This window comes from Pan troglodytes, chromosome 19 (assembly GCF_028858775.2).
Source record: "Pan troglodytes isolate AG18354 chromosome 19, NHGRI_mPanTro3-v2.0_pri, whole genome shotgun sequence".
Classification (NCBI taxonomy): Eukaryota; Metazoa; Chordata; class Mammalia; order Primates; family Hominidae; genus Pan; species Pan troglodytes.
In genome coordinates, this window is record NC_072417.2 from 31,674,649 (window position 1) to 31,698,229 (window position 23,581).

The 23,581-nt window shown below is 45.6% G+C and overlaps 1 protein-coding gene and 2 pseudogenes across 4 annotated transcripts; all 3 read left to right on the forward strand.

Moving 5' to 3' along the window:
• Nucleotides 1-156: 156 nt before the first annotated feature.
• On the forward strand, nucleotides 157-12,832 carry RDM1 (RAD52 motif containing 1). Of its 4 annotated transcripts, XM_523614.6 has the most exons (7): nucleotides 157-301; nucleotides 678-857; nucleotides 5,285-5,407; nucleotides 6,153-6,321; nucleotides 8,257-8,355; nucleotides 10,639-10,724; nucleotides 12,469-12,832. In XM_523614.6, exons 1-7 carry the CDS (start codon nucleotides 206-208, stop codon nucleotides 12,568-12,570), a joined length of 855 nt encoding a protein of 284 aa, XP_523614.2. In that variant the 5' UTR covers nucleotides 157-205; the 3' UTR covers nucleotides 12,571-12,832. The 4 variants fall into 4 exon arrangements, 3 of the variants coding, with proteins under 3 accessions (XP_523614.2, XP_001174001.1, XP_054525991.1); XR_010152901.1 differs by lacking the exon at nucleotides 6,153-6,321 and having other exon boundaries at nucleotides 158-301; XM_001174001.7 differs by lacking the exon at nucleotides 8,257-8,355 and having other exon boundaries at nucleotides 158-301.
• LOC746991 (leucine-rich repeat-containing protein 37B-like) lies at nucleotides 12,831-18,301 on the forward strand (annotated as a pseudogene).
• A 2,795-nt stretch (nucleotides 18,302-21,096) lies between these two features.
• Nucleotides 21,097-22,534, forward strand: LOC134808866 (leucine-rich repeat-containing protein 37A-like; annotated as a pseudogene).
• The last annotated feature ends 1,047 nt before the right edge of the window (nucleotides 22,535-23,581 follow it).

Sequence of the window (23,581 nt, forward strand, 5' to 3'; positions counted from 1 at the left end):
GGAAGCTCTAAACTCAGGGATCTTGTGACTGTGACTGGAGGAGGGGAACAGACTCGGAGGCCGGCCCTAGGTAGGAGGGGCAAGGGAGCGATCCGAGCCCCGGCCCCGCCCCTCGCATGCGCCTCTTTTTAAAAAAGCGCGGGCGTGCCTTGCGCAGGCGCAATGCTGGGGCGACGGTTAGCTGCGCACGCGCGGTGAAGGGAGGATGGCGGAGTTGGTACCTTTTGCGGTTCCCATCGAGAGTGACAAAACCTTGCTAGTGTGGGAGCTGAGCTCCGGACCCACGGCCGAGGCTTTGCATGTGAGCCGGGGCCAGGATGGAGGGAGGGATGGAGAAAGCTGCCCACCCGCTGACTGGGAGTTCCGGAGTCCTGCCTCAGACCCTCACCTGCCTGAGCCTCCGCTGAAGGACTCTTAATTATAAAGGGGATCCCAACTGACAACTGACGACCCCCAACAGATTTTTAGAGTCCCAGAGAGGTATCTCTCCACCGTCAGAACGTTTTACCTTCCAGTGCTTCTTAAAGTTTAGGATTTTAAGAGGAAAACCTGTTGATTAAGTGGGAAGTGTTTTGAATCGCATCCTTCGCGAAGAGAGGTTTGGGGAATATGAGGGCATGTGCGGTTTTGTTTTCTGGGCGTGAGATTTCATGCATTTACTTGTCCCACCCCCACAGCATTCTCTGTTCACAGCATTTTCCCAGTTTGGCCTTCTGTATTCAGTCCGGGTCTTCCCAAATGCTGCAGTGGCCCATCCTGGTTTCTATGCCGTCATTAAGTTTTATTCTGCAAGGGCTGCCCACAGAGCCCAAAAGGCATGCGACCGGAAGCAGCTTTTTCAGAAATCTCCAGTCAAGGTGGGTCCAAATATGGAATTCCTAGCTCCACTGAAATGAAGTGCTGAATTCAATAATAGGTTAGCATTTGTCTAGCACTCTGGTTTACAGAATATTTTCAGATGCATTGCCACACTAATCTTCCAGTTCTCTGGGTTTTTTAGATGAAGAAACTCAAACTCAAGGTGGTTGAGTGACTTGTTTAAGGTTCCTGACAAGAATTATGGAAACTCGAGATTGAACTAAAACCTACTGATGCTAAACCTCATGTCATTTTATGCTGTCCCTTTTTAAGAAATCTCAGCTTGGGCAACAAAATGAGACCCCATCTCTAAAAACATTGTAAAGATAAGGCTGGGCACCGTGGCTCATGCCTGTAATCCCAGCACTTTGGGAGATCGAGGCGGGCTGATCACTTGAGGCCAGCAGTTTGAGACCAGCCTGGGCAACATAGCAAAACTCCATCTGTACTAAAAATACAAAAACTAGCCGGGCATGGTGGCATGCGCCTGTAGTCCCAGCTACTCGGGAGGCTGAAGCACGGGAATTACTTGAACCCAGGAGGTGGAGGCTGCAGTGACCCGAGATTGTGCCACTGCACTCTAGCCTGGGTGACAGAGTGAGACTCCATCTCAAAAAAAGAAAGAAAGAAAAATAAAAAATTAAATATCAGCCAGATGTGGCATGCACCTGTAGTCCCAGCTACTTGGGAGACTGAGGTGGGAGGATCGCTTGAGGCCAGGAGTTTGAGGATGCAGTGAGCAATAATTGCATCACTGCACTCCTGCCTGGGCCACAGAGTGGAACCCTATCTCTAAAAAATGACTGAATGAATGAAGTCTTCGCCAGAAGACTTCTGCTTATATTTACTTTTTAATTTTTTTAGAGACAGAGTATCCCTGTGTTGCCCAGGCTGGTCTCTAAATCCTGGCCTCAAGCAGTCCTCCTGCCTCGGCCTCTTAAGTAGCTAGGTACAGGCCACCATGCCCAGCTATATTTACTTTTTATTTTTATTTTTTGAGATGGAGTCTCATTTTGTCACCCAGGCTGGAGAGCAGTGGCATGATCTTGGCTCACTGCAACCTCTGCCTTCCGGGTTCAAGTGATTCTCCTGCCTCAACCTCCTGAGTAGCTGGGACTACAGGCACCTGCCACCACACCTGGCTAATTTTTGTATTTTAGTAGAGATGGGGTTTTGCCATGTTGGCCAGTCTGGTCTCAAATTCCTGACCTCAAGTGATCCACTCACCTCAGCCTCCCAAAGTGCTGGGACTACAGGTGTGAGCCACTGCGCCCAGCCATATATTATATATTTACTTTTTTTTTTTAAAGACGGAGTTTCGCTCTTGTTGCCCAGGCTGGAGTGCAATGGTGTGATCTCAGCTCACCACAACCTCCGCCTCCCAGGTTCAAGCGATTCCCCTGCCTCAGCCTCCCAAGTAGCAGGGATTACAGGCATGCACCACCACGCCTGGCTGATTTTGCATTTTTGGTAGAGATGGGGTTTCTCCATGTTGGTCAGGCTGGTCTCGAACTCCTGAACTCAGGTGATCCACCCGCCTCAGCCTCCCAAAGTGCTGAGATTACAAGCGTGAGCCACCACGCCCAGCCTATATATTTAGTTTTATGTGAATTTAAAATGTGTGGGTGTGACCAGGTCTTCTGCCAGCTGTTACATAAAGGAGACTGTATCATCATCATCACATCATCATCATCACGCTCACCATGGCTCACAAACTGCCTGTTTGAAACTCCCTTCAGTTCTGAGAGGATGGGAACATTCTTTAAGCGGTATTGTAGAAACCCTATTCCATATTAACATGCCAACCAATTATACTTTCCCAGAGCCACAGAATGATATCTCATTGTATGCCTCAATTCAGTCATCTTTCCCTTTTCAAGGACCATTTCAATTCCTGATTGGCTACTTGATCTGACAGCTTCCTACTAATCTTGCTGCCTATTCTTCTCTATATTCCATTCCTCATTGAATTAACCTTGATCAAATCTGAGAACTCTGCTTAGTAATGACTCTAGGTATACTACTCCCACTTCAGTAGCCTGTTCAATGCCCTCTTAGCCTGTTCAACACCCTCTTCAATCCTGGTTCCACTTTCTGTGACTGAAATGATTACCTGTGAGATATTATTTAACTTTTGAACTATGGTCTGTTTCTAACCTGTGACCATTTCACATAGCCACTCAAATATTATAAAGGTACAACTAAGATTATGAAACATTTACTTGGTATCATTTTGCAAGTAATGAGTTTTTAGTGCTCTTTGGACATTGAGACCATTTCATAAGCTTTAGGTTTTGAGAATTTCACAGCATAAAGCCTATCACTGAGACAGTAATGAAGGAAATGTTCTACAACTCAATAGATAGGTGAGATGAGAGGGCATTCATACTAGATTTATTACTAAACTCAAAGCTTTCAGTTACTACTCACCCCCCACTGTAATCTAGTTTAAGTGTTCTTTTCTACTTTAGCACGTACACTTAGTTCCTGTCTTTTTTGCCTTTCTAAATACAGAAAAGAGAATAATGTTTTAAAGTAAAATCAAGGAAAGGCCTAAGGCACCTGAGAGGGTTTTGTTTTTGCTTTTTGGGTTTTTGTTTTTTTGTTTGGTTTTCTCGTTTTGTTTTTTTGAGATGGAGTCTTGCTCTGTCACCCAGGCTGGAGTGCAATGGCATGATCTCAGCTCACTGCAGCCTCTGCCTCCCGGGTTTAATTGATTCTCCTGCCTCAGCCTCCAGAGCAGCTGGGATTACAGGCATGCACCACCACGCCCAGCTAATTTTTGTATTTTTGGTAGAAGCAAGAGTTCTCCATGTTGGCCAGGCTGGTCTTGAACTCCTGACCTCAAGTGATCTGCCGCCTCGGCCTCCCAAAGTGCCGGGATTACAGGTGTGAGCCACCGTGCCCGGCCAAGAGGGTTTTTTGGTTCTTTTTTTTTTTTTTTTGGTGAAATGAAGGAAAATGGTTGCTGCAAAGTTATCCAAGCTGACAGCTGTCTGTGCCACCCAGAGGCTCAGAGTTTTTCTGAAGCTTCCTGGTTGTCTGGAAAGGCTCCACTGTGACTCACGATACAGGCCGGTCTCGCCAGTGGCACTCAACGTTTAAAAACTGGTCTTCATTTCTTTCCCAACAGGCATTTCTCCTTCTTTTCAGTTGGAGAAAGTAATTTCATTTTTTACTTGCTCATTGTTTTATTCATTCAATCGATAGATCATCTGTGCTCTATTATATGCCAAGAACTATGCTTAGTTCTGGAAATGAAAAAAGAATAAGCTATGGTTTCATCTGGGACTTAAGGAACTTATAAACCAGTGATAGAGGAAGGTGCATAAACAAATCAATAAAGAATTAACTTTACGGCCAGGCGCAGTGGCTCACACCTGTATCCCAGCACTTTGGGAGGCCGAGGCGGGCAGATCACAAGGTCAGGAGATCGAGACCATGCTGGCTAACACGGTGAAACCCCATCTCTACTAAAAAATACAAAAAATTAGCCGGGCGTGGTGGCAGGTGACTGTAGTCCCAACTACTCGGGAGGCTGAGGCAGGAGAATGGCGTGAACCTGGCAGGCGGAGCTTGCAGTGAGCCAAGATCGCGCCACTGCACTCCAGCCTGGGTGACAGAGCGAGACTCCGTCTCAGAAAAAAAAAAAGAACTTTACTGTTAATTCTTATTAATTTCTAATACAAATAAATTTGACTTTATTTGTATCATTTGAATTTCATGAATATAATATACTACACTTAAAAAATGAAATATATAGGAAAACTTGTGATGTAAGAAATCCACAAAAATGGATAAAATGTTTTAAGAATTAACACTCAGTAGATATTTGCGTTCTCAAAGAAGCACGTAAATGCAGATATACCTCTCGTTGTTTCAGTTGCGTGTAAAATTTATAGAAGTATTTGTATTTCCTTTTTTTTTTTTTTGAGACAGTCTCACTCTGTCACCTAGGGTGGAGTGCAGTGGCACCATCTCGGCTCACTGCAACCTCTGCCTCCCAGGTTCAAGCGATTCCCCTGCCTCAGCCTCCTGAGTAGCTGGGACTGCAGGCACGTGCCACCATGCCTGGCTAATTTTTAGTATTTTTCGTAGAGACGGGGTTTCACTATGTTAGCCAGGATGGTCTCGATATCCTGACTTTGTGATCCACCTGCCTCAGCCTCCCAAAGTGCTGGGATTACAAGGGTGAGCCACTGCACCTGGTGTTATTTCATCTTTTAACGGGTTAGTAACTTGGGGAGGGGGATGGGTGGTGGGTTCATCTTATCTATATTCAGGTCATATTCTCAAGCAGGAACTACTGAATGGGAAGACAGTAACAATTTTTCATTGCACACTTGGTATTGACAAATCTCAGATCTATCCAAAATAAAATCTCTAGCGGTTGTGATATTTATGGGTCTATCTCTTATGATTTTAGGTTCGTCTTGGCACCAGACATAAGGCAGTTCAACATCAAGCCCTTGCCCTGAACAGTTCCAAATGCCAAGAACTGGCGAATTACTACTTTGGTTTCAATGGGTGGTCCAAAAGGATCATCAAGGTAAACCTTGTAGATTTTTTTTCACTTACCACACTCTCCTTTCAACATTGAAATCCTAGATTTTAGACAGAAGTATTGAACTGGATTGTAGGGAGGTGATGTGAGAGGCCTCTACCATTGAGGATAAATTGACATGTCTGAATTGGCCTGCTACCTAGAATTAATAATCTCAGTCAATTGGATGGTGGTATCCGTAATTTTCTCCACTGTTTTTGTGGCATATAATAAAAAATGGTTGTCTCTATCTAGCAATTCATTTGCAAATCTAACTTGATTTTGAAGCCATAGGACACCTCATCTGTTAGCTTGAATGACTGGAGTGTAGTTGTTTTTTGGGTTTTCTTTTTTTTATTGGGTTTTTGTTTTATTGTGTTTTGTTTTTGAGACAGAGGCTCGCTGTGTCATCAGGCTGGAGTGCAGTGGCGCTATCTCAGCTCACTGCAAAATCTGCCTCCTGGGTACAAGCAATTCTCCTGCCTCAGCCTCCCAAGTAGCTGGGACTACAGGCGCCCACCACCACGCCCAGCTAATTTGTGTATTTTTAGTAGAGACGGGGTTTCACCATGTTGGCCAGGATGGTCTCAATCTCTTGACCTCGTGATCCACTTGCCACCTCGGCCTCCCAAAGTACTGGGATTACAGGCGTGAACCACCACGCCCAGCCAAGTTTTTACTTTTAATAACAAAACATTTTGAAGCCTACATTAAGACCCCAGGAAGGACCTTACATTAAATATCCTTACAGCTTCAGGAGCTTTCTGACCTTGAAGAAAGGGAAAATGAAGATAGCATGGTGCCACTTCCGAAGCAAAGCCTGAAGTTTTTCTGTGCTTTAGAAGTGGTGTTGCCATCCTATGATTGCAGGAGTCCTGGCATTGGCTTGGTGGAGGAGCCTATGGATAAGGTGGAGGAAGGTCTGTTTTCACTGGGAGTGGAGGAGGGTAGGGATTTGGAGTGGAAAGGATCTTTCTTTTTTTCTTACTTTCCAAAACTCATCTTTTCAGATACATATCAAGCCCCTCCCTCTCTGAGTTACTGAAGTCCTGGGCAGAGTTTTTCTGTCTTACAATATAGGGTTTTACTGTAGGCAATACCTGATTGAACCTTTAAATTTAAAATCGTACAGCTGACTTCCTGCCGAGAAGCTTAGGAGGAAGAAGGAAGTAATGTTTTTACAGTTTTTGGTTAAGAACTTGCTTCGAACTAAAATAGTCCTTCAAATATGTGTCTCTTGTAGCTCTCGGTTATCCCAGAAAAACCATCTAAAGATTTTTTTTTTATCTATTTATTATTTTTTAGAGATAGGATCTTGCTCTGTTGCCCAGGCTAGAATGCAGTAGCATGATCATAGCTCACTGTAACCTCCAACTTCTGGGCTCAAGGGATCCTCCTGCCTCAGCCTCTTGAGTAGCGAGGACTACAGGCGTGCACCACCACACCTGGCTAATTATTATTATTATTATTATTTTTAGAGATGGGGTCTTTCTGTGTTGTCCCACCTGGTCTCCAACTCCTGGCCTCAAGTGATCCTCTTGCCTCAGGATCCCAAGTTGCTGGGGTTATAGGCATGAGCCCCCATGCCAGGTCATCATCTAAAGATTTACATAAACTTTTGTGTAAACATTCAGTTCCTTTTTTTACTCATAAAAGGGTTTCAGCAGAAAAAGTGTCTAATATAGATACCTAGAAAGGGTACTCAGTTGATACTGATGTTGAGTATTTTTTTAGTATTCATGGCCATCATGCTTAGGGTTTGAAGTCAGAGGCAGGGCTGTAGGCTAATGGAGTGGAGTAGGCTCCCGGGGGTGATGCCCAGGGAGGAGCCAGATTATCTGTACCAAAGTTTTTTCTTTTTTGAGATGGAGCCTCACTCAGTCGCCCAGGCTGAAGTGCACTGGCGTGATCTTGGCTCACAGCAACCTCCATCTCCCAGGTTCAAGTGATTCTCCTGCCTCAGCGTCCCAAGTAGCTGGGGTTACAGGTGCCTACCACCACACCTGGCTATTTTCTTGTGGTTGTATTTTTATTAGAGACAGGGTTTCACCATGTTGCCCAGGCTACTCTCAAACTCCTGACCTCAAGTGATCTGCCCACCTTGGCCTCCCAAAGTGCTGGGATTACAGGCATGAGCCACTGTGCCTAGCCTCTTTTTTTTTTTTTTTTTTTTTTTTTTTTTTGAGACAGAATCTCACTCTGTCGCCCAGGCTGGAGTGCAGTGGCATGATCTCGGCTCACTGCAACCTCCGCCTCCCAGTTCAAGCTATTCTTGTGCCTCAGACTCCCAGGTAGCTGGGATTACACGTGTGCCACCACACCCGGCTAATTTTTGCACTTTTAGTAGAGACAGGGTTTCACCATGTCCGCCAGGCTGTTTTTGAACTCCTGGCCTCAAGTTTCACCACATTGACCAGGCTGTTCTTGAACCCCTGGCCTCCACCTGCCTCAGCCTCCCCAGGTGCTGGGATTACAGGCATGGGCCACCAGGTCCAGCCAACCAAACCTTTTTCGATGAGTGATTCCAGCCCTTGATGCATAGGAGGGTAGGGTCTGTAGGAGTGTAGCCTTAACTGATCAATTTGAAATCTCTGGGTGATGTGAGACATGTGCCAGGTTCTTGGCTCTTATCTCCCTTCTAATACTTCAGGAACTTCCCTACTAGATGGAGGTAGTAAAAATGGGCCCTGCCAGGATGTACCTATAACAGAGCCATTCAACCATACGCTTGTGCCGTCTGCCCTTAGTCATGAAGGTTTTGAGCTAAGAATCGTGGATGCTTTTTTATTTTTTAAACATATAGCAATTATCATTCAAATAGGCACCTTAAATCCATTTGTTTTGGTTGGATTTAGGACCGTTATCATTCCTTATGAAAAGGAAGACAGCCCAGAAGCTTGCTATTCAGAAGGCTTTGTCAGATGCATTCCAGAAACTGTTGATTGTTGTTCTAGGTAAGACTGTCTTGATCATCCTTGAAGTACTTCAGTTTCAGTAAGCAAATAAACTCATTTTGAAAAGTTAATTGAATAAAAATATTGATATCTAAAGCACTCTATAGTATGCTTTCATTTGCTAAATTATTTCACACCAACAGGCTCAAATTTGTTCTGTGTGACATTTGTGAAAAAAAATGACAGCAAATATTGTCCCCAGTTTACAGATGTGAAAAGACTTGCCTCAGTTCCCACAGAAAATGTTTAAGCCAGGTCTTCTTTAATTGCTTGCCTATCATACAGAATAGTGATTATAAGTTTTGGATGCATGGATTTGAGTCCTAACTCTGTCTCTTAGATTTTTAATGCAATTAGGCCGGGTGCGGTGGCTCACGCCTGTAATCCCAGCACTTTGGGAGGCCGAGATGGGCGGATCACGAGGTCAGGAGATGGAGACCATCCTGGCTAACACGATGAAACCCCGTCTCTACTAAAAATACAAAAAATTTAGCTGGGCGTAGTGGCGGGCTCCTGTAGTCCCAGCTACTTGGGAGGCTGAGGCAGGAGAATGGCGTGAACCTGGGAGGTGGAGCTTACAGTGAGCCAAGATTGTGCCACTGCACTCCAGCCTGGGTGACAGAGCGAGACTCCATCTCAAAAAAAAAAAAAAAAAAAAAAAGATTTTTTAATGCAATTTTAGGTCTTATAGCCAGAGAGATTTGAAAATACTTAATATCTCTAAGCTGCAGTCTCTTCATCTATAAACTGGGGTTAGTAATTCAGTCAGCCTTATGGAGGACATTGTAAGAGTAAATGAGATGACAAATGTAAAAACTCAGAGCTACACTTACAAGATAAGCAGACATATTAACTATTATTGTCATTGTTGATTTATCTCTGAATAAATAAGCTCTCTGCTGAAGAGTTTATTAGATTATGTTTCCTGAATCAAGAATTCAGTTTCAGCTTTCATTTCTGGCACTGACACATTGGGCAAGTATGATTCTTATACAACAATCAGCTGCTTTGCTGTGAGCCTTGGAATTGGTCATGCTATTGAATGTATTCCCTATTGCTTGTATTCCCTATTGAGTTCTACAGTGGCACGAATCTTATAGGCTGTGCCCAAAGGAAGCCTGACGATTAGCAAAGAGTCCCTGAACAGAGTTGCTCTTCTGCTTCACAGCCCTAAAGGCTTAGAGACTGAGAGATCCTAATTAAGTTACCACAGACCTTTATTTGCTTGTAGGAGGTGGCCCTGACTGCTCTCAGCTTTCCAACCTGGGCAACAGCCCTTCTAGTGAAAGTCTTACTTCCTTGGTCATCAACTGTCAAGTCTGAGTAACAACATTTAAGAACCAAACGAAGTGTGTGTGTTGTTTACCTCTCCCTAATACACAAAGGTATCTTGCACACACTGAAAACTTCTTAGACCAAAAGCCTGATGGCTCTAGTTTGCCTTGAAGGTAGTTCTATTGTCTATAAGGGTATGTGAGCCTGTGTCTGCCAATAAAATGTTCAAATGTTCTCTCTCTCAGAAGCTTTGTTCATTGTATCTGGTGGAATGAATTTTGGTTCAAAAGGAGTAGACACCTGGCCATTGCTTCTAATGTGAAGTGTCTACTAGCCCAGTGGTCTCTATTCCAAATTTGAACTTGCTTTGACCCCCATCTGATGCCTTACCATTTAGTCATATTATGATTGAACATTTTGGTTTCCACATTTTTTATTTCTTATGTTATTCCTTAGTTCCTATCTGTAAGATCATAAAGTCCTTTGTACCGAATATGGTTGATATTTCATACATATGTTAAAAACTGAGGTGTGAGGCCAGACATGGTGACTCACACCTGTAATCTCAGCATTTTGGGAGGCCAAGGCAGGAAGACCACTTAAAGCCAGGAGTTCAAGACCAGCCTGGGCAAGAAAGCAAGACCACGTCTCTAAAAAAAAAAATTAGGCAGGCACAGTGGTGTGTACCTGTAGTCCCTGCTACTCTGGAGGGTGAGCCAGGGGGATCACTTGATCCCAGGAATTCCAGGCTGCAGTGAGCTGTGACAGTGCCATTGTACTCCAGCCTGGGTGACAGAGTGAGAGACCCTGTCTTCTAAAAAAAAAATAGAAAGAAAGAAAGAAAAAACTGAAGTGTGAGATGAGGAGATAAGGAAACTTCCAGGAAAATGCTCTTATTTTCTGCTTTTAGAAACCAAAACAATGTTTCATCATGGGGTGCTACCATTACATGCAGGAAGTTTTAGAATGAAAAAGATTCTGAATTGATTGTCGCTAACTTTATTTCAGAAAGTGGTAAAATAGCTGTGGAGTACAGACCCAGTGAAGACATCGTAGATGTCAGATGCGAAGAAGAACTACACGGTTTAATTCAAGTATGTGAAGATAAAAACTCAGGGGTAACATAGCCAGTGTAACCATAATTCAAAAAAAGCAGCATAATTTGGAGGATAATTTGTTTCATTCTTAGGAAAATGTAAAACTGATACTACTATTGAGTGCAGAGTATTTCTGGGGCTTTTCCTGAAGTCTTGACCTTTGGCTCTGACCGCTTATTTGAAGTTTGGAGAGGAGAACTGAGGACTATCAGAGTATTACTACAGTTGTGGACACAGGAGAGGGATTAGTCTTCCTCCAGGAGTTAGGGATTCCAGGCTGCTTGAACACAGGCCTTTTTAGAACTTTCTTCAAACAGGATCCCAGAGATATGGGGAGAAAGTAACTGGCCTTAAGAATGATCGCGCTACAGCTTTTGAAAACTATAATGCCTTTCAAATACAGTTTATTAACTGGATCTCAATATCTCCCGTATATCTTGGGTAGAATATTTTGCTGAGATCTTTCTGTAAATCAGTTACAATCATGTGCTACAAAATGATGTTTCGGTCAACAATAGACCACATATATGATGGTGGTTCCATAAGAGTATAATGGAGCTATCCCTATACAGCTATACCATTTTTTATCTTTTAAACAGTATTTTTACTGTACATTTTCCATTTTACATACACAAATACCTTCCGTTATGTTACAATTGCCTTCAGTATTCAGTATAGTAACATACAGTACAGGTTTATAGCTTAGGAGCCATAGGCCATACCATATAGCCTAGGTGTGCTGTAGGCTATACCACCTAGGTTTGTGGAAGTATATGCTATGATGTTAGCACAAGGGTGAAATCACCTAATGACATATTTCTCAAGCTTCCCCTCACATGGCAAGCAACGCATGACTGTATATGAAAGCTCTTAAATAGGGATTAAGTTTCTAAATTAATCTCTGAAAGAAAACAGTCATTATTTACTACATATGGAATGTTTTTTTAAAAAGTAGCAAAAGTATTTTTTTTTCAGTAGGAACTTAATTTGGGGCTAGAGTGTTTTATTTAACTTTCACCCCAAAGTTGCAAAGCGTTTTGTTTTGAAGTTTTTCCCTGTAAAATAGTTATTTTAATTCAATTTAAATAAAACCCATCAAGGAAACTTCAAGCTTTAAGAAGTCTAGCTTCCTGTGAAATGTGAGAGAAAGTCAGCACTGATTTCAGAAATCTGATTATAACAATAGATCCATCCCTAAATGAGGCAAGTCTTGGAATCCCTTCCATTGTAAAACCATTAATCTGCACCATATACCTATGCTAGGCACTGGCATAAGATGAAGCACGTTCTTAGAGTTCACATGCTGGTGATTGTGCCAGACAATGAGTAATAAAATAGGTAACAATGGCTGTGGAGGAAGTCAGCTGGGTTCCAGTTATAGTCGCATTTCAGGAAATTACTTAACAGCTGACTTTAACAACCTAAGCCTCTTCTCCATGTGTGCACACAGGGTAGACCTCTGAAGAGTGGCGCTGTAATTTCTAGGGTAATGGCTGTGTTAAGTCAAGGCAGGATGACAGTTCAAACTTCTCTCCCAGACTGAATTGCCCACCTCCCAAAACCCCTCCTACAGAAAATTTGGAGTCTTCACTTATTCCCTGGCAGCCCCTACCTAATAGAGTGGTGAATTATCAAACATGCAACAAAGGATATGGAAAGTTTAGCAAAAACGGCAACATTTTGGAATGAATGACCGTAATGTGCGTTCTGCCTGACACCCTAACTAGCGCACATTTTGCAGGTCCCTTGCTCTCCCTGGAAGCAGTATGGCCAAGAGGAGGAAGAGTATCTCTCGGATTTCAGCTTGGAGGAGGAAGAGTTCAGGCTGCCAGAACTTGACTAGCATTTCTGAATATCCCAAGGCGAGGTCATGTAACTTCCTTGGGAAGCTCTGCCGTGCCCCTACCCCACCCCGCCCCACCACTATAGGCTGCTGGAGTCCTGGAACCACCTGGGTCGGCCGCCCAAATCTTTCCTGGCGAAGGGGAGGGAAGGGGTGTTCTGGTGGAGTGGGAAGGGAGGCTTGGGTAGGATTGTGGGATAAGATCGCCCTGGTGACGAGGAGCGGATCTCGAACGGAACTTAATAAAGGTTGCCTAGATAAAGATATGGTAAATAACGGACGAGGCGGGGCCGCGGTTGCTAAGGGCGCGGGCATCTGGTGGCTGCCATAATGGCTTCTGCTCAGTGCAGGATGCCAACTTCTGTCAAGTACCGGCTGCGTCTCTGGTCCCTATGGCCCCTCCTCACGTGACAACTACTGTGACTACTAGTCCAGGAGGCTCAGCCTCTGGAGTGGGTCCAGGGCCCACTCCAGCTGACCTCCGACCCCCTGAGGCCAACTGAGCCCTGGGCTTGGCGTTCCTCCGATCCCCCCCCCGGAACCTCCCTATGCGTTTATCCACCCCCACCCCCATACAGACCCGGGAGCTTTGATAACCTGAGGTCCTCTACTGCCACCCAGATGTCAGCCTCGCCTCAGGAACCGACTGAGACTTTGGTTCCATTTCTGGACACAGATTCAGCTGGAGAGCTGCCCCTGGGGCCAGAGAAGTTCGCTGTTGCACACCAGGATCTAAATGATAAGCTGACTCACAAGAAAGGCTCCCAGAGTTGGTTCCAATGCTAGACTGGGATCAGAACCAGACGGTAGCTCGGCCTCTTTGCCTCAAAAGTAAGGTTCAAACTGTAAGTCTAGATCAGGCTGCAGATCATCAGGCATATGAAATACTTGTTCCACCTCTAGATAGTCAGAATTCAAAAGCAATGAAGATTAGTGTTTCACCCAAAAACCTGAAGAAGAAAGATCTACCTAAGCATCGGAGGCTTGCTAAGGTTGTTGTTGGAACTCCACACCGATTTGTATCAAAACCTCAGTGTCAGAAACAAACTTTACAAGCATTTAGTATTTAGATTCAGGTATGGATATACTGTATCTGGGCAGCCTTCCTCCAGAAGTCCAGGTGAAAGATGAGCCTCCAGGGCCCCATGAGCAAGTTGGACTTTTGCCAATTCTATCTAGAGCCCGAAACTCAAAATCCACAGACCCTCCAAGAGATCCAGTCATCTTCACTCCAGCAAGAAGCCCCAGCACAGCTTCCACAGGTCCCTGAATACGTAGAAACTTCTTCAACCCAGTAGGAGGCCCCAGCTCTTCCTTCTCAGTCCCTTAAGGGGGTCCATTCTTCAACAGAGCAGGAGGCCCCAACACAGCTGCTACCTGCCCTGAAGAGATTGTAGCTCAGTTATGAATACATCATCAGGTAAATGTTGCATTAAAAAGTTGGAGTGAGGCCAGGTGCAGTGGCTTACACCTGTAGTCCTAGCACTTTGGGAGGCCAAAGAGGGTGGATAACCTGAGATCAGGAGTTCGAGACTATCCTGACCAACATGGTGAAACCCTGTCTCTACTAAAAATACAAAAGTTTGCTGGGTGTAGTGGTGAGCACCTGTAATCCTAGCTACTCAGGAGGCTGAGGAAGGAGAATCGCTTGAACCTGGGAGGTGGAGGTTGCAATGAGCTGAGATTGCACCATTGCACTCCAGCCTGGGCGAAAGAGTGAGACTCCATCTCAAACAAACAAAAAAAGTTGGAGTGAAGCTCATCACTCACACTTGCCCAATGTAACAGTCAAACATGTGGATTTGGAGCTTACAATAAGTCCAAAGCCAGATAAGAAACTTACATCAAGCCGGGAACAGGCCACAACTCAGCCTCCAGAGCACCCTGAGAAGATGGACCCTTCCTCAACCCAGTTAGAGGACCCAGCTTAGACACCAGAGTGCCCTGAGGAGATGAAATCTACAACCCAGCACAGGACCCCAGCTGAGCCTCCAGTTCCTCCTGTGGAGGCCAGACCTTCTCCAAGTGAGCAGGAACAGCCAGCTCAGCCTTCTGAGTTTCCTGGGGAGGTTGAACCTTCCCAGACCCAGCAGGAGGCCACCGCCCAGCCTCCAAAGTCCTCTATGGAGAGTGCATATCAAACTGCACTGAATTATGAGGTGACAGTTCAAACTCAGGGTGAGGATCAAGCTCATTATACAAATGACTGTTAAACCTGTGGATGTAGAGATTACCATAACTTCAGAGCCTATCAAAGAGACTAAATATTCTGCAGCCCAGCAGGAGGTCCCAACCCAGCCTCCAGAGGGAGTGGAAACTTCTGCAAACCAACAGGATTTAACTGAGGCTCCAAGTCCTGTGGAGGATGAATCTCCCCCGAGTGAGCAAGAACAGACAGCTCAGACTTCTGAGTCTTCAGGGGAGGTTGAATCGTCTCCAGCCCAGCACGAGACCCCAGCTCAGCCTCCAGAACATCATGAAGTAAAAGTTTCACCTCCAGGTCACCATAAAGCTCGGCATTCAGATTTGCCCATTGTCACTGTTAAGCCTCCAGTTATGCAGCTCACCATAGCAACAGAGCCTACTGCAGAGGTGGGAACTTCTCCAATCCACCAGGAGGCTACAGCTTAGCTCTCAGGGGCAGTTAATGATGTGGAACCTTCCATGACCCAGCACGGGGGCCCAACTCTGCCTCCATAGTCATCAGAAGATGACTTTACCAGTTAAACAGGAGACTTCAGTTCAATCTCCAGCTATTAAAGATGAGAACCTCTCTCCAGCCCAGCAGAAGGCTGCTGCTGAGTATCCACAGATGCCTGAGGAGGTTGAGTCTTCTCCAACACAGCAATAGACCCCAGCTCAGCCTTCAGAGATCCCTATTGAAGTTATAGCTAATCTCCAGTGCATCATGAGGTAACAGTTTCTCTAAGTCATGATCAAGTTCAGCCTCCAACATTGCACAGTGACACTGTGAAACCTGTGGATCACATGGTAACCATGACTCCAGAGTTCACCTAACAGGTTGAAATTTTAACCAAACACAGGGCCCCAGCTCAGTCCTCAATGTCCCCTTAGCAGTTTCAGCATTTGAAAGACCAGCAAGAAATGATTATTCAGCAGCTAAATACCCCTGAAAATGATGAACTTCCTCCAGTCCCTCAAGAGCCCACAACTCAGTCACCAGCTCAGACTTTGTAAGGTCATTGAATGATGAGATGGTATTTTCACCTCTAGATCTATCTTTAATATTCAGAAATAATTCAACTTTCCCTAATACCACATTTAAAAATATGGATATGGACCTCACCATACCTACAGAAGTCACTATGGAGGTTGAACCTTCCCCAGTCCAGCAGGACAATCCTCCTATTCCCACTGAGTAGGCTGATTTTTCTCCAACCCAGCATGATACCCCTTCCCCACCTCTGGATTCTCCAGAAAAGATTGAATCTCCATCACAGCAAGAGGCCACAGCTCAGACCCCAGATTCCCCTAAAGGGGTGGATTTTCTCCAGTCCAGCAAGAGTCCCCAGCTGAGGCACCAGAGCTCCCTAAGGAGGTTGAACCACTGCAACCCAGCAGGAAGCCTCAGGTCATCCTCCAAAGTCCACTGCAGAGGTCAGTCCACCATAGCTGGAGATACCAGCTCAGTCATCAGCCACCTGAGAAGGTCAAACCATCTTCAGTCCTACAGCAGGCCTCAACTCAGCTTTTAGAGCCACCTGAAGAGGTAGAATGCTCTCCAGTCCAGTAGACAGTGCCTGCTCAGTCTTCAGAGCCCCCTATGGTGGTAGAATCCTCTTCGACAGAGCAGATGGCCCCATCTTTGCCTCCAAATCTCCCGCAGGAGGTGGAACCATCTCTGACTCATCAGGAGGTTCCAACTCAGACTCCAGAGCCCCCTATGGAGACAGAACCTTCTCCAGCTCAGCAGGAGGCCACAGTTCAGGCTCCAGAGCCTCCTAAGGAGGCAGAACCTTCAAGTCAGCAGATGGTCCCAGCTCAGCTTCCAGAGCCCCCTAAGGGGGTTGCAGCTCAACCTCTAATGCATTATGAGATGACAATTGTAACAGCAAGCCAGGACCAAGCTTAGTATCCAGCATTATGAGATGACAATTCTAACAGCAGGCCAAAACCAAGCTCAGTATCCGGTATCACCCAGTGTCAGATTTCAACATTTACACCTGGAGCTTACCATAACTCCAGAACCCACTATGGAGGCTGAGCATTCTATAATGCTGAGGATGACTACAGCTCCTCCAAAACACCCTGAGGTGACCCTTCCACCTTCAGACCATGTGCAGGCTCAGCACACAAACCTGAGGCCACAGTGCAACCTTTGGATCTGAAATTTACCACGAATCAACAACCTACTACAGAGAGTATATTTTCTCCAACCATGGAGAATTCAACTCAGCTTCCAGAGCCACCTATGGAGGTTGTAACTCAACCTCCAGCTCATTATGAGGTGACAGTTCCAATACAAGGTCAGGATCAAGCTCCGCATTCAATACTGGCCAGTGTCACACTTCAACCTTTGGACCTGGGGCTTACCATCGCTCCAGAATCCACTACAAAGGTTGAACTTTCTCCAGCCATGCAGGAGGCCGCAACTCAGCATCCTCAGGAAGTTACACCTTAACCTCCAGTATTTCAAGAGGTAACAATTTCAACACCAGGTCAGGATCAAGCTCAGCATTGAATATCACCCATCATTACAGTTAAACCTCTGGACCTGGGACTTACCATAACTCCAGAACCCACTACAGAGGTTGAACATTCTACACCCCTGAAGAAGACTATAGTTCCTCCAAAGCACCCTGAGGTGACACTTCCACATCCACACCAGGTTCAGACTTAGCATTCAAACCTGACTCAAGTCACATTTCAACCTTTGGATCTGAAACTTACCTTAACTCCAGAATCCTCTATGGAGGTTGAGCCTTCTTCAACCATGCATAAGACCCCAACTCAGCCTCCAGAGCTACCTAAGGAGGTTGTAGTTCACCCTCCTGGGTATTATTATGAGATGTCTCTTCCAACAGAAGGCCAGGATCAAGCTAATCATCCAACCTCACCCAGTGTCACAGTTCAACCTTTGGATCTGGGGCTTACCGTTACTCCACAATTCACTACAAAGGTTGAACCTTCTAGAGCCATGATGACTACAGCTCCTCTGCCAAAGCACCCTAAGGTGACACTTCCACCACGAGACAAAGGTCAATGCTCAGTATTCAAACCAGACCCAAGTCACAGTTCAACTTTTGGACTTGGAACTTACTATAAATACAGAACCTACTACAGGGGTGAAACTTTTCCAACCACAGAGGAGACCTCAACTCAGCCTCCAGACCTGGGGCTTGCCATAACTCTAGACCCCATACAGACATTGAACATTCTACAGCCCTGGACAAGACTACAGCTTCACGTCCAGACCAGGTTCAGACTCAGCTTCAAAACCTGACTGAAGTCAGAGGTCCACCTTTCAACTAGAACCTACTCAGGATTCATTGGTTCAGTCTGAAAGTTACACCCAAAATAAGGCTTTAACTGCACAAGAGGAACAGAAGGCCTCCACAAGCACCAACATATGTGATCTCTGTACCTGCGGAGATGAGACGCTGTCATGTATTGACATCAGCCCAAAGCAGAGGCTCCGCCAAGTGCCTGTGCCAGAGCCTAGCACCTACAATGGCATCTTCACCATCTTGTAAGAATCACCTTTCCTCAATTGTTCTCTGTGTCCTGTCTGATATAGCAGCTTTTTCCTGGAGGCCTTCCTGGGCCTTCTTTATCTCACCAAACCACATGGACAACTGACTTTCTGCTTCTGCCTTTGCCTGTCATTTCTTCCTTCTCCTCATTCTCCTTTACTATTAGGCCCCTTCCCTGGTCTTTTACTTGTGATTGCTCTTAATCCTTTTCTTATCCATTTTTCTTTAGCCCCATCACATCATTTGCTTCACTGCTGCTGTCCTCCTATTTGCACTTCACCCTCTTTACAGCAGTCTGTCTCTCCATCTCAGTGATAGTGCTCTAGGTGGTTAAGAGTTGATTCTGAAGCCAGGTTACTGGGTTTGAACCCAGGTCTGTCATTTGTTAGCTTGGTTACCCTGAACAAGTTATTTTTCTCTGTGACTCAATTTCCTCATCTTTAAACTGGGGATTATTCTAGTTACCATTTCATAGGATTGTTGTGAAATTTAGGTGAGTGAATACCTGTAATACTTGCATCAGTGCCTAGTGTATGTAAGAGTGGTGGCTGTTAACATGATTACTTAGCTCTTTAGTTATGTTCAGAACTCATCTTTGTCCCTGACTTTCTATATGTAGCACCCGTTTTGTGTCCAACCCAGGGACAAGTATGACACTGTCTCTGGAACATGAAAATGATAGAAGAAAAAGAATAAGCATAAAAATGGAGGTGTAAATAATAAAGTATTAAAACATAATGCAGACCATCAGTGCTAGAATTCACCAAATCTGTGATCCTTGAATTATGGAGGTCAGGGGAAGCTGCATCAGTAAACTAACACTTTACCTGGGGCTTAAAAATTAGCTATAATTTGTTAAATAAGAAAAAATAGGAGTACGGTCTAGGCAAAGGCATGGTTACAGGTATGGTCGAAATTGAGTAGAACGACCCACAGCTCAGCCTCCAGAGAAACCCAAGGAGGTGGACTCTTCCTCAACCCAATTAGAGGCCCCAGCTCAGATACCAGAGCACCCTGAGGAGATTAAATCTTCAGCAACCCACCAAGGGACTCCGGCTGAGCCTCCAGGTCCTCCTGTGGCAGCTGAACCTTCCTCCAGTAAGCAGCAGCAGCCAGCTCAGCCTTCTGAGTTTCCTGGGGAGGTTGAACCTTCTCAGACCCAGCAGAAGACCCCAGTTCAGCCTCCAGAGTCTTCTATGGAGAGTGCAGCTCAAACTCCACCGAATCATGGGTGACAATTTAACGTCAGGGTGAGGATGGAGCTCATTATACCTTGCCAAGCATTACAGTTAAGCCTGTGGATATAGAGATTAGCATAACTTGAGAGCCAAGGATAATGAATCTTCTCCAGTCCAGCAGGAGGCCCCAGCCTAGCCTCCAGAGAAGGTGGAAACTTCCACAACCCAAGAGAAGGCCCCAACTGAGCCTCCATGTTCTCCTGTGGAGACTGATCCTTTTCCCGGTGAGCATGAGCAGCCAGCTTAGCCTTCTGAGTCTCCTGGGAGGTTGAATTTTCTCCAGCCCAGCAGGAGATTCCAGCTCAGCCTTGAAAACATTATGAGGTAACAGTTTCACCTCCAGCTCACCATCAAGCTCAGTCCTTAATGTCCCCTGAGAAGTTTAACCATTTGAAAGATGCGCAAGAGATTATCATTCAGCAGTTAACTACCCCTGAAAATGATGAACTTTCTCCACTTGCTCAAAAGCCCACAACTTGGTCTCCAGCTCAGCTCTCCTCAGACATTGTAAGTCCATTGAATGATGAGATGGAATTTTTCACCTGAAGATCTGTCTTCAATATTCAGAAATAATTCAACTTTGCCTAAAATCACAGTTAAAAATGTGGATATAGAGTTTACCATACCTACAGCAGTCACTATAGAGGTTGAACCTTCTCCAGTCCAGCAGGACAACCCTCCTATTTCCAGTGAGCAGACTGACTTTTCTCTAGCCCAGCCTGATTCCCCTTCCCTACCTCTGGAGTCTCCTGAAGAGAGTGAATCTTCAGCCCAGCAAGAGGCTACAGCTCAGACTCCAAATCCCCCTAAGGAGGTAGAACCTTCTCCAGTCCAGCAAGAGTTTCCAGCTGAGCCAACAGAGCCTGCTAAGGAGGTTGAACCATCTGCAACCCAGCAGGAAGCCTCAGGTCATCCTCTGAAGTCCACAAAAGAGGTCAATCCTCCACCAAAGCAGGAGATACCAGCTCAGCCATCAGAGCCACCTGAGAAGGTTGAACTATCTCCAGTCCTACAGCAGGCCCCAACTCAGCTTTTAGAGCCACTTAAAAAGGTAGAATGCTCTCCAGTCCAGCAGGCAGTCCCTGCTCAGTCTTCAGAGCCCTCTATTGTGGTAGAACCCTCTCCAGTCCAGCAGATAGCCCATCTTTGCCTCCAGAGCTCCCTCAGGAAGTGGAACCCTCTCTAACTCAGCAAAACTTTCCAGCTCAGACTCCATACCCCCTATGGAGGCAGAGCCTTCTCCAAACCAGTAGGAGGCCACAGTTCAGGCTTCAGAGCCCCCCAGGAATATAGAACTTTCAAGCCAGCAGATGGTCCCAGGTCAGCTTCCAGAGCCACCTAAGCGGGTTGCAGCTCAACATCCAATGCATTATGAGATGATAATTTCAACAGCAAGGCAGGACCAGGCTCAGTATCCAGTGTCACCCAGTGTCACATTTCAACCTTTAGACCTAGGGCTTACTATAACTCCAGTATCCACAAAGGAGGCTGAGCATTCGACAACCCTGAGAAAAACTGCAGTTCCTCCAAAACACCCTGAAGTGACTCTTCCAACTCCAGACCATGTGCAGGCTCAGCACACAAACCTAACTGAGGTCACAGTTTAAACTTTGGATCTGAAACTTACCACAACTCCACAACCTACTACAGAGAATATATTTCCTCCAACCATGGAGAACTCAAATCAACTTCCAGAACCACCTACGGAGGTTGTAGCTCAACTTCCACCTCATTATGAGGTGACAATTCCAACACAAGGTCAGGATCAAGCTCAGCTTTCAACACTGGCCAGTGTCACACTTCAACCTTTGGACCTGGGGTTTATCATCACTCCAGAATCCACTACAGAAATTGAACTTTCTCCAACCATGCAGGAGACCCCAACTCAGCCTCCTAAGGAATTTGTACCCCAACCTCCAGTATATCAAGAGGTGAGTGTTCCAACACCGGGTCAGGATCAAGCTCAGCATCCAATGTCACCTAGCGTTACAGTTCAACCTCTGGACCTGGTGGACTTACCATAACTCCAGAACCCACTACAGAGGTTGAACATTCTACACCCCTGAAAAAGACTACAGTTCCTCCAAAGCACCCTGAGGTGACACTTCCACATCCACACCAGGTTCAGACTCTACATTCAAACCTGATTCAAGTCACAGTTCAACCTTTGGGTCTGAAACTTACCTTAACTCTATGGAGGTTGAATCCTCTATGGAGATTGAACCTTCTCCAACCATGCAGAAGACCCCAACTCGGCCTCCAGAGCTACCTAAGGAGTTTGTAGCTCAACCGCCTGTGTATTATTATCAGATACCCATTCCAACACCAAGCCAAGGTCAAGCTCTGCCCTTCTACAGCCCCGATGACTACAGCTCCTCCTCCAAAGCATCCTGAAGTGACACATCCACCTCCAGACAAGAACCAGGCTCAGCATCCAAACCTGACTCAATTCACAGTTCAATCTTTGGACCTGGAGCTTACCATAACTACAGAACCTACTACAGAGGTTAAAACTTCTCCAACCATGGAGGAGACCTCGACTCAGCCTTCAGACCTGGGATTTGCCATAGTTCCAGAACTCACCATAGAGACAACATTCTACAGGCCTGGACAAGACTACAGCTCCACATCCAGACCAAGTTCAGACTCAGCATTGAAACCTGACTGAAGTCACACATTTCACCTTCTGAACTAGAACCTACTCAGAATTCACTGGTGCAGTCTGAAAGTTATGCCCAAAATAAGGCTTTAACTGCACAGGAGGAACAGAAGGCCTCTACAAGCACCAACATATGTGATCTCTGTACCTGCAGAGATGAAACACTCTCATGTATTGATCTCAGCCCAAAGCAGAGGCTCCACCAAGTGCCTGTACCAGAGCCCAGCACCTGCAATGACACCTTCACCATCTTGTGAGAATCGTCTTTCCTCAATTGTTCTGTGTCCTGCCTGACATGACAGCCTTTTCGTGGAGGCCTTCCTGGGCCTCCTTTATCTCACCAAACCGAACTGACAGCGGACTTTCTGCTTTCACCTTTCTTGTCAATTCTTCCTTCTCCTGGTTCTCCTTTACTGTTAGGCCCCTTCTCTGGTCTTTTACTTGTGATTGCTCTTAACCCTTTTCTTATCCACTTTCCTTTAGCCCCATCACATCATTGCTTAACAGCGGCTCTCCTCCCATTTTCACTTCACCCTCTTTACAGCAGCCTGTCCCTCTTCCCATCTCAGTGATGATGCTCTAAGTGGTTAAGAGTTGATTCTGTAGCCAGGCTGCCTGGGTTTGAACCCAGGTCTGTCATTTATTAGCTTGGTTACCCTGAGCAAGTTATTCTTCTCTGTGACTCAGTTTCCTCATCTTTAAACTGGGGATTATGCTAGTTACCATGCCATAGGATTGTTGTGAGATTTAAGTGAGTGCATACATGTATTGCTTACATTGGTGCCTAGCATATGTGGGAGTGTTGGCTGCTAACATGATTACTCAGTCCTTTAGTTATGTCCAGAACGCATCTTTGTCCCTGACTTTCTATATGTAGCAGTCGTTTTCTGTCAACCTTTGGCCAAGTATGATACTGTCTTCAGAAATGAAAATGATAGGAGGGAAGAAAGAGACTAGGCATGAAAAGGAGGTATATATAATGAAATACTACAAGATAATGCAGACCATCGGTGCTAGGATTCACCAGAATCTGTGATCCTTGAGGTGTGGAGATCAGGGAAAGCTACATCAATAAGCTAAAACTTACTTGGGACTTAAAGTGTAGCTATAATTTGTTAAATAGAAGACAAATGGGAGTACAGTCTAGGCAAAGTCATGATTACAGGTATGGTCGAAATTTGGTAGACAAGGCTGCAGCTCAGCCTCCAGAGAACCCCAGGGAGGTGGACTCTTCCTCAACCCAATTAGAGGGCCCAGCTCAGACACCAGAGTGCACTGAGGAGATGAAATATTTTGCCCCCAGCAAGGGACCCCAGCTGAGCCTCCAGGTCCTCCTGTGGAGGCTGAACCTTCCCCCAGTCAGCAGGAGCAGCCAGCTCAGCCTTCTGAGTTTTCTGGGG

What these genes read in the sequence shown, in the direction of transcription:
- RDM1 (XM_523614.6), top strand. Translation starts at nt 206, where the DNA reads ATGGCGGAGTTGGTACCTTTTGCGGTTCCCATCGAGAGTGACAAAACC. An exon ending in TATGGATAAGGTGGAGGAAG is followed by an intron (nt 6,322 to 8,256) that starts GTCTGTTTTCAC and finishes GGTTGGATTTAG; the next exon opens with GACCGTTATCATTCCTTATG. An exon ending in ACTGTTGATTGTTGTTCTAG is followed by an intron (nt 8,356 to 10,638) that starts GTAAGACTGTCT and finishes ACTTTATTTCAG; the next exon opens with AAAGTGGTAAAATAGCTGTG.